Source organism: Rissa tridactyla, chromosome 2, assembly GCF_028500815.1.
Source record: "Rissa tridactyla isolate bRisTri1 chromosome 2, bRisTri1.patW.cur.20221130, whole genome shotgun sequence".
Lineage (NCBI taxonomy): Eukaryota > Metazoa > Chordata > Aves > Charadriiformes > Laridae > Rissa > Rissa tridactyla.
The window spans coordinates 67559095-67572713 of record NC_071467.1 but is presented as its reverse complement, the minus strand read 5'-3'; the positions used below and the strand labels follow the sequence as shown (position 1 = coordinate 67572713).

Genomic DNA, 13619 nt, shown 5'->3' with positions numbered 1-13619 from the left:
CCAGCAGTGTGCCCTTGTCGCCAAGAAGGCCAATGGCATCCTGGGCTGCATAGGGAAGACTGTGGCCAGTAGGTCGAGGGAGGTCATTCTTCCCCTCTACTCTGCACTGGTGAGGCCACAACTGGAGTGCTGTGTCCAGTTTTGGGCTCCCCATTTCAAGAGGGACAGGGAACTACTGGAGCGAGTCCAGCGTAGGGCAACCAAGATGATTATGGGACTGGAGCATCTCCCTTATGAGGAAAGGCTGAAAGAGCTGGGACTCTTTAGCCTGGAGAAGAGAAGGTTGAGGGGGGACCTGATTAATGTTTACAAGTACCTAAAGGGTGGGTTTAAGGAGGACGGAGCCAGGCTCTTTTCAATGGTTCCCAACGACAGGACAAGGGGCAATGGGCACAAGCTAGAACATAGGAAGTTCTGTTCAAATACACGGAAAAACTTCTTTACAGTGAGGGTGACAGAGCACTGGAACAGGCTGCCCAGGGAGGTTGTGGAGTCCCCTTCTCTGGAGATTTTCAAGACCCGCCTGGATGCAGCCCTGAGGGATGTGCTTTAGGCAACCCTGCTCTAGCAGGGGAGTTGGACTAGATGATCTCTAGAGGTCCCTTCCAACTCTGAAGATTCCGTGATTCCGTGATATAGACAAAATGTTTTAAGGGCAGTACAGGACACGAGGATATGAGGATAAATAATTTTCTGCCTGTCATCTGCCAGTCTATGCAATCCAATAGCAAATTAGACACTTGATTTTATTAATAAATGTTGTGGATCAGTAAGCAATCATTACTGTGTTTAGCAGTAATTCCGGTGAGCAAAATTTAAAATTAATTAGCTAGTACAGTTTTGAAAAACAGGCTTAAATGTTTTCCAATACTTCAGCTACAAACGCTTTTATTATATTCCCAGCTATCACAATTTAGTCAGTACAAGATTTTTAAAAATCAAACTTTGCCTGTTAAACACAAATATTGTATTCTCCATAGTCCTGTTATCCCTCTAAGACTTTAATACAGAATTCTCTTGGTGACCAGAGTTCTGTCTTTAGTCACAGTGGTATAATCCCATTGCCTTCAGATACTGTTTTCCCCAAATGTATACCATGTTTATCTCACAGCCTTTTTAGGTGCACTGACAACACAGCCTAAACACACCATATCAGCTGCTCCAAAGGTAATACTCTAAATCAGTGCAGTGTCAAATGGAAGCTGCCTACCCTCAAACGAAAGATGAAACAAACCAATCTTGCCTGAACAGCTCATACCTTCAGATAAAACCCAAAACAACATATTATGACACTTTCTACATCAACAAAATATGTATTTAGTAGACCAAAATGGAAAAGGCTTTAAGTTAATGACTAACTTCCCAGTTGTGTCTTTGGTTGAGATCCCCAAAGGGCCTTAAATTAGATGATTAGACTTGACAGTAGACTATTGTGATCCTTAACTTTTAGATAACTGCTTTCTATAGGAGAATGCGTAGCCCTGAGTTATTCAAATTCCATCTGTGATGCACAGGATCCATCAGGATCCTCAAGATAGGAATTGTAACTGCCAGCAAGGAGCTGCCTAAGCAAACTGGTATAAAATGGTGGGGACAGATGTGTCCTACCTCTTTCCAACTCTAGCACATTAGCACTGCTAAGAGCTGCCTGCCTCCATCCCTGTTTAATCAAAATTCTCAGCAGAGATCAGAACTAGCAGCCCACGCAAGTGCCCAAGTAATTAAGACAGTCAGTCTCTCATTACATAAAACCTGACAGCTCTGAGAGAAGTTTGAGAGCTCCTTCTGAAGACAGCCTCTAGTCTGGGGCCAGGGAGCACATCTAAGGCAAAATCTGGAATTGTGCCATGTTGCCCGAACACAAAGCTATGCAACGGTCGTCACCAGCATCATTGTCTTGAACAAAGATGGCTGATGCTGTATTTTGGGGGGAGGTGGGGGGCAAGCCAGTAGACGTGCTCTGAGAAGCCTTTACCAGCTTGAGCCCTCCAGGAGCAATAGGAGGAGAGACAGCTGCGTTGCAAATCTCGGCAGGCCTTAAATATCAAATAGGCCTTAAATTGCACAGCAGTCTCAAGACTTAGGTGTCCCCCAGCATGATAAGAAGCATGATTTACACAGCTGGGGAAGATTACTGTTTAAAGTTATTTAATTTTATTTTAAGTTATTTAATTTATTTTATTACCTACCAGGAGTAGAGAGCATCTGAATTGGGATACTGAGAGTCTGTGTTTTAACTGGAGCTCATATGTTTCGTATTCAAAACTTGTCAAGAAACCACGGAAATCTGGGCCTTTCGCTAACATCTGCATTCTATTCCTCAACCAAGCCATTTTAGGGATTTTCAGGATTTTTGCAGTCGTAAAAAGGAATCTTTCATTTGTGCAGATTGGCTGAGCCTCAGGAAGGGAGAACACAAGAAGGGCAGATGGAGGGAAAGCAAAGTGTCATGTTCCTTCAGGAAGGCTCTATCTCAGACAAGAAATCTTATCAACCCACGGAGCCCTGCAGGCACCTGTACGCAGGCAAACAAGGAGCATCTCTGCAATCACCACTGTCCTGGCAGCAGGCTGCAGAAAACTCTCAGCTTTTATCCATGTCTGAGTCTCAAAGATGAGCTTTGACTTTTAGAAAAGGAGAGCTCTCTTCCCGAGGCAAGGATTTTACCCAAAATGCCAATAAAAATTAAAAACAATGCTCTCAAATTTATAGTGCATCATTCTGAGGAAACCCACATGCTGCAAGAGCCTCTCACTTTCTTTAGTTATCATATAAATATCTTCCTTTCATCTGGAAGATACTTAACCATTTTCTACGCTGTTCTCAATTATAAATGAGAATGGGCCAAACCATAACCCCCACAACACTGTTCAAATGATCTTTTTCCATTATAATTGATATTTTAGATCGCTGTATAACTGCCTCGGCTATAAATTCGGCCCATTATTTGTAATAAGTGCTGGCCTCATTTAAGTATGTTGGCTGTATTCCCAGAATAATGCTTTTGGAAGGGAGTCTGTTCATACTGGGAGAAGTGGGGGAGAGTGAGGGATGACCTACAACCCTAAAAATCTCATTAATAATGAATTGTAGCAGGAGAAGAAATCTTCTCCATAGTTAATCGGGGTCTCATCCCTTTAAAAACATGACGGAGAGACATAGACACAAGGATTCCTTCTACCCCTCTAAACAGCTCAGCCCAGATCAGCCTGTTAGCTCAGGGGCTGACAAAGTGTAAATTTGCAGCGCAGCTGAGTGCAGCAAGAGTGCAGGGAATGCAGAGCAGGCAGCCGCTGAGACGGTGGAGTCTCTGGGAGGAATACGTTTGTATCCTGAAAAAAAGTATCACCAGTGTATGTCCCCTGCGCAGCCAGGTCAATACAGTGGACAATTTGCTTCTTCAGAGCCTGTAGAGGAGTCTGTGTGTTCCCTGCTCCATCTGTACACGGTGCCGGACCCAACAGCAGAGCAGCGCTGCCTGCACCCTTCCTTATTGGAAGTATCATCTTGATTACCTGAGAGGCTCTGAAAATTTATTAGAGGATGAGTTGCTTCTCTGGCACAAAGCTACCCAGCTTGATAAATGGCTTATCCACCTCAACTGCCCTACCTGGATGGGTCCGAGACCCCTCGCTGCTCCAGGTAGCTGTCAGTATATACTTCGACCTGATACTTTTCTTCCTGTGCTTCTTCAGCTGCTGGAAAGGGCAGGGGAAGACACAAGGGACCAGGGTGAGGTGTGGGCTCTAGTCCTCCTAGAGGGGATGGGTAAAACCGAAGAGGTAGGTCTGTGACAAGGAGGCAAGGGAGTGCCCTGGAGAGGACCATATCCTGCAGCAGCGTGTGGAGGGGACAGGGTGGGAACGGTGCGGAGGAAGACTTGGGTGAGGATTGCAAGGGCGACCACTGCTGCTGTTGATGGGAAGGGCCACCCCTGCCTCCGTGTCTCGATACGGATTGCAGCAGTGACGGCAGGTTTGGCAAGTGGGTGAGCAAGAGGCTTGCTTGGACTAGGCAGCACCTCCGGCCTGCCACGCTCCATGGGCTGAGAGCAGATGCCTAATCCGCCAAAGCCTTCCAGCTGAGTCTGCTCACGAACATGTGGCAGGGTAACATATGTGCTGTAGGCAAGAGAACGAAAGAAGCTAGCAGAGCGGCTCAGCACTGGGAGGGCAGCGCTGGCAGCTCGGCAGTAAGTCCTGGACCGAAGTGAATCCCGGGCGAGTAGGTAGGTGGCTGCAGCCCGCTCGTTTCTGTGGGAGTGCAAAGGAGCTGAGTCACAGATAGTTGGGTTTGTTGCCACTGTTGCTTGAAGTAAAAACTAAGCAAATAATCCAGGAAATTTGCAGTTATTAACGTCCAGTTGTTACTACAGTTGAAAGCACGAAAAAGGGCAAAACTGAGTTGGTACGGCAAACATAAATCTGTCAGTTCCCAACTCTCTTGTGCTTGACTGGCAACCAAGCAATGTTCTTCTAGCCCAGGTTATTTGCCTTTGAAATTTTTAATGTTTTTTCCCCACAAGAAAAAAACAGAAGGTAAATTTTTACTGGGCAACTGTAATTAATCCCCAAAACGCATCATCATAGACCTCTAATTGCCTGGATTACCACACGGGTTGCAGTTGTATCAAAGATAAGATTACCTCCATGACATGGCAGTGGACAAATGTGGTGGTCTGGGAGGAAGGGTACCAAGGTCAATGGGAGCGAACCTTTTTTCTTTTTCCTCCTTGTCTGTGCCTCCAGTGTGATCAGAAAAAGCTAGAAAACACAGATACCATGTCTTGGGTCTTAGTGGTGGTCCCTGTCTCAGTCCTTCCCTTCCCTCCAGTACCATCTGCTGCCTGTCATTCTTCCCAGGGCACTATACACTCTTACCGGGCTGGGTTACTTGTTTACAACGTCTTGAGTTCATTTATGGTTTTACTGCCTTGCCAGAATTTCTCTGAGGAATGCAAGAGAAAGAAAATACTCATTTGCAGCAGTTCATGTTGTAGAAAAATCTAATTACATTTCAAGGGATGAAGATGGCTTCCGTACACTAAAGACTTTCCCCTGCTGAACTGCAAAAGCATATTGCAAGTAACAAAGGGGCTAAAACTTAAAAATACACCAAGCAAAAAAGCAAACAAAAAAATTGCCACAAGAATGTTTTATGCCAGAAATCATTAGACAACTGCAATTGAAAGGCCATTACCAACTCCCACTATAATAAAAGACATTATAATTGCAGTCTGAACAACTAGGGTGACACTTTCTACATTGTATATTTGTCTCCCATGGGACGCATCTTGGCACTGCTGTTTATTAATGTAGGTGATAATCATACAATGAATGACTGGATTGATAAGAGTATATTGAGAGCAGCTGCTAAAAATAGCTATAAGAACAATGCACATATCTTTACTGGAATCCTTGAAAACAAACAGGAAGGACTGTCTCTAAAAATTACTGAAAGTATAAAATCAAGATAGCTGTAGCATTTAGAGAAATTTGTTTGCATCGCAAATAATTCCAAATTTCACATTTTTCTTGTGAGAGCAGGAATCTGTCCTAGTGAGCACAACAAATCACATAGGTAATTAGATATTGTGTAAAAGGTAGGTGTATATCTTCGTATTGTAATACCACCTATATTTGTCATGTTAGGAAACATACCGGTTTTAAATTAATGCTTTTTCTGGATGCCAGCCAATTCCTCTTATAATTATAATCTTTTTTCCTTCTTTTACCATTTCAGTTATTCGGGTGTTTCCTAGCTTGGGAGACACGAAATGTCAGCATTCCTGCTTTGAATGATAGCAAGTACATCGGAATGAGTGTGTACAACGTGGGGATAATGTGCATTATCGGTGCTGCTGTTTCGTTCCTTACTCGGGACCAACCCAATGTGCAGTTCTGCATCGTTGCTTTAGTCATAATATTCTGCAGCACCATTACTCTCTGCCTTGTGTTTGTACCTAAGGTAGGTGAATTTGTTCAGCGGGGGTCTGGATTTTTTTCCCTTCTCTTTTGCAATTGCGATTTAATATGTAAAAGTTCATTGCCTTTTCAAGTACGGGGGATGCGTGTGAATTCTAAACCAAGCCCATAAATAACCTTTTGTCTCTGGATCCTGAGAGGAAGAACAAAGCTTCATGAGATTTTGGAGAAAGTGGACTATGCAAAGTACAGGAGTGTGAATACATGCGTTTCTAATGCCTATATCTTTACTGAATCTGTGACTGGGGAAACAAAGGTTGTTTTCTGTAATTTCAGTGGAATAGTCTCCATTTCCAACTTTTAGGAACTTTTTGGAAAGGGTGATAAGTGGGGACTCAGGGGAAACAGGTCCAGTTGTCTACTTCGCCATTTTTCTTATGTACCCTAAGCAAGATAATCAGGATCTCTGCCTCTATACCTACAAAACAGTAAGACCCGGGTCAACTGTGTAGAAACCTCTGAGGTATTCAAATGTGATGGTACAATAGACTTTATCAGTACTTCAGAGGAAAACTGTATGTATGCTGCAAATGCTGACACTGAAGATATATTTATTAATGGGTATATTAGTGGGCTAAGTGAGGCACAGACCGGGAGGCATAAGATTGAATTTCGTTTTGTTCCTTTGGGCTCTGAGATGTGTTTGTTGTGTATTGTTTGAAGAACTGAGAAGACACTTACCCACAGAGGGCTGGAACTTGATCATTTCACTTGCAGAGTTAAGCTTTAGACGGGAATATGATGGATCTTAAATGAAGTGAGTTTTCAAATGAGTTGCGATAAAAAGTTTGTGACTGTAGTGATCCATGTCCAATCAATGTATTGAACAAATTATATTGAATAGGTTCTGGTGCTGAGTGTCATCCCTGGTGATGGTTCTAAACAAGAACTATATGTGTAAAAGGAACAAGCTAATAAATTTATCACAAACGAAGTTAGAGGCACGGACTATCAATGGAAGCTGACTTCTGATCTGCAAAAAAAGTGAAGTAATTTGTTCTCCAGGACTGAATAACCAGGATGTTTTCACAAGTTCTGCAATTCACTTCTTAAATTTTAAAAAGCTATACAGGCATAAATAGTCATATTTTTATTCTGGGTTTTAGGGAAGAATCACAGCTTCATTCTAAATTAAGGGAACATTCACAAACACAGCTATGGAGAGTACTTCAAAAAACTGCAAGATTTAAGTGTGTAAGCTGTATGAAAATGCATATTAAAACTCTGATGCCAAAAATACCTCCCCAGAATGTCAGAACTCTCTTCAAAGAGAAAATATTATTAATGCTGTGACATGCTCTTCTGCCCCTTTGCTTTCATGCTCCTTTGCCCATTCTTCTTTTCTGCTGCCGCAGGCTTTGAAATGACTTTTCTGTTTCCTTTTTTAACCCCTTCATCTGCTTTTTTAAACCCCAATTACCCTGCCCTCATTTTTCCTCTCGGTTCTTTCTGCTCAAAATACAAACATGAACCGTAGCCTTCTAGCATGTAGCACTTAATCTCATTCCATGTATTGTCAGGTTTCCAAATGTTTAGCTATTTTGCATTAAAAATGGTCATTGGATAAGGTACAAAAATAAGAGGTTGAAGCAGGAGCTGGAATGCAGCACTTCCAATGCCCATGTGAGTGCTTCCACAGCTGGAGGGTCCTTCTTCTTGTGCTTGTGTATTTTGCCCTACGTTTCTTCTTGCCGTGCTGTGCCATGAGCACTCTGTCCTGCAGCCTGCTCCAGCACAGGTTTCACAATGGCCTTTCTGCTCCCCAGAGAAGATTTGATCCAACACCACCCAGTTTGTACATCTAGGAAAGGTATCAGTGTGAGACAGGCACCAAATCTCGCACCCTTAACAAATATGTAGTCAGTTAGTACAATTTTGGTGACACAGGAAGATTGCTGATGAAATACTAAAGCCTGTGGCTCATCAAGTGCAGGAGATGATAATGAAGACTTGGAAGATTGCACTTTTTCATTTATTAAACTGTGGCCAGACAGATGCAAGCAGCAACGTGGGTTTGGGCCAGAACTTCTAGTTCTCTGCTATTCAGAGTGAAATACATTCCTTTTGACTAATCTTCAGCAGTCTCCTGGGCCAACAGTGCTGGAGTTCAGTTTTGCCCCACAGCCCATTTATGAATCTGAATAGGCAACTAATCAACAATGTAGGAAAACTAGGGAACGAAACATGACATTTTTCCCTTACTTCTTGCATGCTCTACTAATCTTACTTACTTACAACATGGCAATTACTATACTTCTCCAGTTAAATGTCCACCTCATCCACTGCCATTTCGTTCAGCGCCAAGTGCCTCAGAAAAACATGAGGAAAATCCCATAGTAGAGTAAGATAGATCAGGGAAAAAAAATGTTCATTGCTCTCTCCATTTAAAGGTTTCCTCAAATACAAATGTTGATATCCATTATACTGCACCCTACTTCGTGTTACCCGATCACAAAATGTCCAAACATTTTTAAATTATAGATTTCTGGGTTCAAGGGTGTCTTGTAGAAGGGCTTTGCAGAATTCAAACATACGTTATGTATATTTATCCTGTTAGAAGTTAACTGCTATGTCTAATTATTTTTTTAAGGGCCAACACATCTACAGTATTTTTCAGCATATTCATCACTTCTTTAAAAGAAGCAATCCTACTATGTATTCTCTCTTCAAGAAGTAATTTTCCTGTGTTTATCCACGTTTATCAAACTTCAATGTCCTTCTGTATTTTCTGCTCCATCTCTTTTGAGACAGAACACTATGGTCACTTCTGTTACCCACCGAGTGCACACCATCGTTGACTGCAATGGCACTAAAACATTAATTCTGATCCAGTGTCCTGTCGAGCAGCAAGGCAAAATTTGTTCTAGGGGGCCAGGATTAAAAATATTAATTTTCTGTGTTGGTAGCATTTTTTGTCTATTTGGCATTGACTCGTTGTAGATATTCAACATTGACTCTGTCAAAATCGAAACTGCACAGATGTGAGGCAGCAAGACGCAAGTTCCACTGACTTTATGGCCAGAAAAAAAGAAAAAAGCTCATCTAACCTCATCCCTTGTACAGCGTGAGCCAACAACATTGCCCATGGACTTTTCCATCTAATCCACACCATGTGAATGAATTCATTAGAGCACATGTCCTTGTGGCAAATCATCCAGTCTTTAGCTATAAACTCCCAGATGAAGATGAGTCAATTGATGGATGGCTATACTTCTATTTTATATTCAGTTTGAACTTAGACCACATCAAATTGCAGAGCTTTTATCTCATAACGCTTTTGCCTGCTAATTTAAGAAGCCTCGTAATTACCATTCTTCACCTTTAACTTCATTTTAATGCAGTTTTTGGTCTGGGAGTTAGACACACCAGTCATTACAACTAGCCTAATTAGGATCAAAGAAATGGGGGAGAGGAGAGGCAGGGGGCTCTAGGAAGACTCAGCTACAGCAGGTTACTGAGGGCCTTGAGCAGTTGGGTATTGATTATCTCCAGGGATGAATACTCTCCAACCTCTCTGAGCATCTATACCAGTGTTTGACCATGCTCGCCGTAGAAAAAGTTTTTTTTTTCTGATATTTAAATGAAATTTCCTGGTTTTTAGTCTGTGCCTCCCTTCCTTTCATTGGGTACCACTGAGAAGAGTCTGGCACCATCTTCTTTATTCTCTTCCATCACATGTTTATACACATCAATAATGTCCCCCCGATCTCTTCCATCTCAAGGTTAAACAATCATGAGCCTCTGCTTGTATCATAGAGGCTCCAATCCTTTTCAACATCTTTGTGGCCCTTCACTGGGCTTTCTTCAGTACGTCCATGTGTCTCTTGTACTGGGGAGCCCAAACCTGAACACAACACTCCAGGTGTGTTCTAACCAGGGCTGAGTAGAAAGGAAGGATCACCTCCTTTGGCCCAGGCTACTGCCGGCTTTTGTTCCACTTGGTGTCCACCACAATCCCCAGTGCCTTTAGTGAAAAGCTACTTTCCAGCCAAACACCCCTCTGCCTGTTTGGGTGGGCGCTTGGGGTTTCTTTCTCCCCAAGGGCAGGACTTTGTATTTCCCTTTGCTCAGCTTCAGGAGATTCCCATTGGCCCAGATCTCCAGTCTCTTGACATCCCACTGAATGGCAGCACAATCATTTGGTGTATCAACGCTTCCTCCCCTTTGAGTATCATCTGCAAACTTGCTGAGGGTGTGGTTTGTCCCACCGTCCAGTTCACTAATAAAGTTGTTAAACAGTATTGGTCCTAGGGTGAAGCCCTGAGATACAGCATTAGTGGCTGGCTTCCACAATCCTTTGAGCCTGGCAGTTCAGCCAGTTCTCAGCCAACCTCACTGGCCACTTATCTACTCAGTACCTCATCAGTTTGACTGTGAGTACATTATGGGAGACAGTGTTGAAATCTTTGCTTAAGTCAAGAAAAAGAACTCTCTCCCCTCATCTACCAGCCCAGACACTCACTGAAGAAAGACATCAGGTTGGTGAGGCAGGATTTCCCCTTCATAAATCAAGAATGACTGCTTCTAATCACCTTCTTGCTCTTAATATGTTTGGAAATGGTTCCCAGGAGGATTTGCTGCAGCACATTCCATGGATTGAGGGGAAGGTGACGAGGCAGTATTTCCCCAGGTCCTCCTTCTCACCTCTCTTCAACACAGTTGTGACATTTTCTTTCTCCCAGTCCTCAGGAACCTCTCACAATCAGTATCACCTTCCAAAGGTAATTGAGAGTGGCCTCGCAATGACGTTGGCTACCTCTCTCAGTCTTCAGGCATACAGCTCATCAGGTTGCATGAACTGGTGTTCAGTTGCTCTAGGGGCCTTAGGGCTCTGGGATTTCTGGAGGCAAGTTTTACCAGTAAAGACTAAGGTGAAGAAGGCATTGAGTACTTCAGCCTTCTCCATCACCCTTATAACCTGAAAAAAAGGCAAATTTTTGTCTTCAGGCATCATCCTGATCTGCACACTTGTAAGTACGTGTCAGGGACCAAGTGCTTCAGTGTCTGATCAGTCAGATCTCTCTGTCACAAGTGAGGTCTTTATTTCATGCCACTGCAGTTGCAGAACAGTTTCACGCTCTGAAGAACAAGCAGAACCAATTCCAAAATGGGGCTGTACCACAAAATCCGAGTGTGATGTGCTTACAAAATGATTGCCCCTTCTCTCTTCTCCCAGCCCAACGCTTTGGATTATGATGCCGTACCTATGCTCTCAGGTCAGGGAGCTCCTTCAGCTTTGTCTGTATACAAATACATATGTATGCTGCTTGGCAAGTAATCATAAATTCTGTATTCTCTAGAGTAATCTGAGAAGCTCTCTCCCCCTTGCCAAACAGCTAGTAGCTTTCTCTCCTCATGTCGAGGTGATATTTTCACATTGTCACTGGGTGTTAAATCTTACTTATATTTGCTTAAATTAAATATGTTTAAGGTTAACCTTTTTTTAAGTGGCTTGTTTAATTTATTTGAACAGATTTGGTTTATTTTGGGTCACTAAAACCCAATTAAGTTTCTGTTATCTCCAGAGTGCAATCTCCCATGAGTTCTTTCTGTTAATACTCCTGCTCCATGCCTCTCTCTGCTTGAGTGTTACTTGTAACAACAGGAAAGGAGAAATTTGGAAAGATGAAACTGTGCTTGGGAAGAGAAGGGCTTGGTGGGTTGTTTTTTTCTTAAAGAAGGAATATATCCTTTGAAAGTACAAAGATATCAACGAAGGAGAAAAATATGTTTGGTGAAATATTAAAGTTTATTTTAAATGTAATTAAAATCCAGTTAAATATATTTTTCATTAGTTTTTCCTAATTTTTTGGAACTCTTCTCTTTGCAAAATCATTTTGGTTCAACCTATCCTGTAAAGTTATACAGAAATCATCTCAAGTACTGCACACGGCAAGCAGAGCTCGCTTTCCAGAATTTTGTACTTGAAAGTCAGAAAGGAACTCTTGGTTTGCCTTTCGATATTTTGACATACAAAAGAAATAGCTGCAAAAATAAAATCGTGTACAGGATTTCTTAAGGCTTTTAAACCTTTCAGCTCATCACACTGAGGACGAATCCAGATGCAGCCACACAGAACAGACGATTTCAGTTCACTCAAAATCAAAAGAAAGAAGATTCAAAAACGTCAACATCAGTCACCAGTGTCAATCAGGCCAGCACGTCTCGACTAGAAGGATTGCAGTCAGAGAACCACCGCTTGAGAATGAAAATTACAGAGGTATTTTTTATTGTATATACTGCCTAGGCAATTCTTCTTTTGATATTTTTTGTTGCAATTCTGTAATCTGCTTAAACGTTGACCACTTTTTGGAGGAAAAAATTAGGTTTCCCCATAGAAAAATATTGCAATAATAGGAAACAGATGATTTGTACGAATAGCTCATTAATACAGCGAATACTTTGCAGGTGTGATAACATGAAAATGTGCCTTAGCAAATTAAAAAGAAACTTCCCCTATTTATTTGTAACAGGCAAATTACCCGGCTGCTTCCCATGGACCTGCTGAGCACCACAGAGCAATAGCTTAGAAGCTCAACCTTTACATGCAAGTGTAAGAGAGACCCGCAGCCCGCAGCTCCCTTAGGAGCTCTCTTTGTTCCTGTTTATGGCTGAGTTCAGAGACTGCTGTTGCTCTTATTTCTCAACCCGAGAGTTCACTCAAAAAGTTGCTAGACAGATTTTTACATCTTCCATGAAACAGAATTAGATAGTTTCTTAAGGTAGAAAAGACCTTTACGATCATGTAAGCTGACCCTTTTGGCACAAAGGCCGTGAAGCTTCTTCAGTCTCTACCGAGAGAAAGGCTAAGTACACGGAGCAGATGAATTCCATTAGAGCTATAACATGTATATTTTGTAATTATGTCCGTCCTTGCTCAGGAGACCTCAAATAATGACAAATCAGCCTTGAAGACTGCCTGCTTTGTGAGACAAGATAACCATAACTGATCTATATCTTACAAAAAAATTAACCTGTGCTTGCCTAGTCTGGGCAGTATTCTTATAACTTGAAGTAAAGGTATTTTATTGCAACCATTCTTCATCCATATCTTAACTAGCGACAATTGCCTAGGTAACCATCAGACTACCAGTAACTCCAAAAGCAAAAGCTATGCCTGCCTTGTTAAAGAAATTTGGTTCTTCAGCTGTGCTAGGTCCCTTTCATGTGAGAGCCCTGCAATTTTTAATGAAGGCTCAGCTGGCTACTGGCTATTTCTGTTTCTTTATCCTGCTGTATTTTTTTCTACTAAGCCTCCTGACTCAAAAGATCTCAGCCTGTGCCTTGCAAGGCTCATGATGGTGATCACAGGTAAGGCTGGTCAGGGCAACGGAGCCATATTTGTGCATGAGGGCCCTTTTTAGACTTCTCTTAAATAAATCAAATTAAATACCCAGCACCAGTAGGTACAAATAAGAGTTTAATTGTCACAGGGATTTGAAGCATGGCCTACCATAGCTAGTAGCTACCGCTCTGGCTTATTTACCGTGAGTTGCTATGTCAGGTCTATAAGGAAATAATGTAAATCTAAATTCAGCACTTTTAATATTCAGTTAAACCAGTAGTGAGTGGGACGTACTCTGGACACCGTATCCTGGACAACTGTTCACAGAGAGCATGCCAGAAGGCCATTAA

At 42.2% G+C, this 13619-nt stretch overlaps 1 protein-coding gene across 1 annotated transcript in view; it reads left to right on the top strand.

The window, feature by feature from the left end:
- GABBR2 (gamma-aminobutyric acid type B receptor subunit 2) overlaps positions 1-13619 on the top strand; it is a 488425-nt gene that overhangs the window by 457755 nt on the left and 17051 nt on the right. Inside the window, exons 15-16 of the mRNA XM_054191752.1 lie at positions 5743-5967; positions 12022-12204. Coding sequence (XP_054047727.1) covers positions 5743-5967; positions 12022-12204 — 408 coding nt within the window. The remainder of the gene's footprint in view (positions 1-5742; positions 5968-12021; positions 12205-13619) is intronic.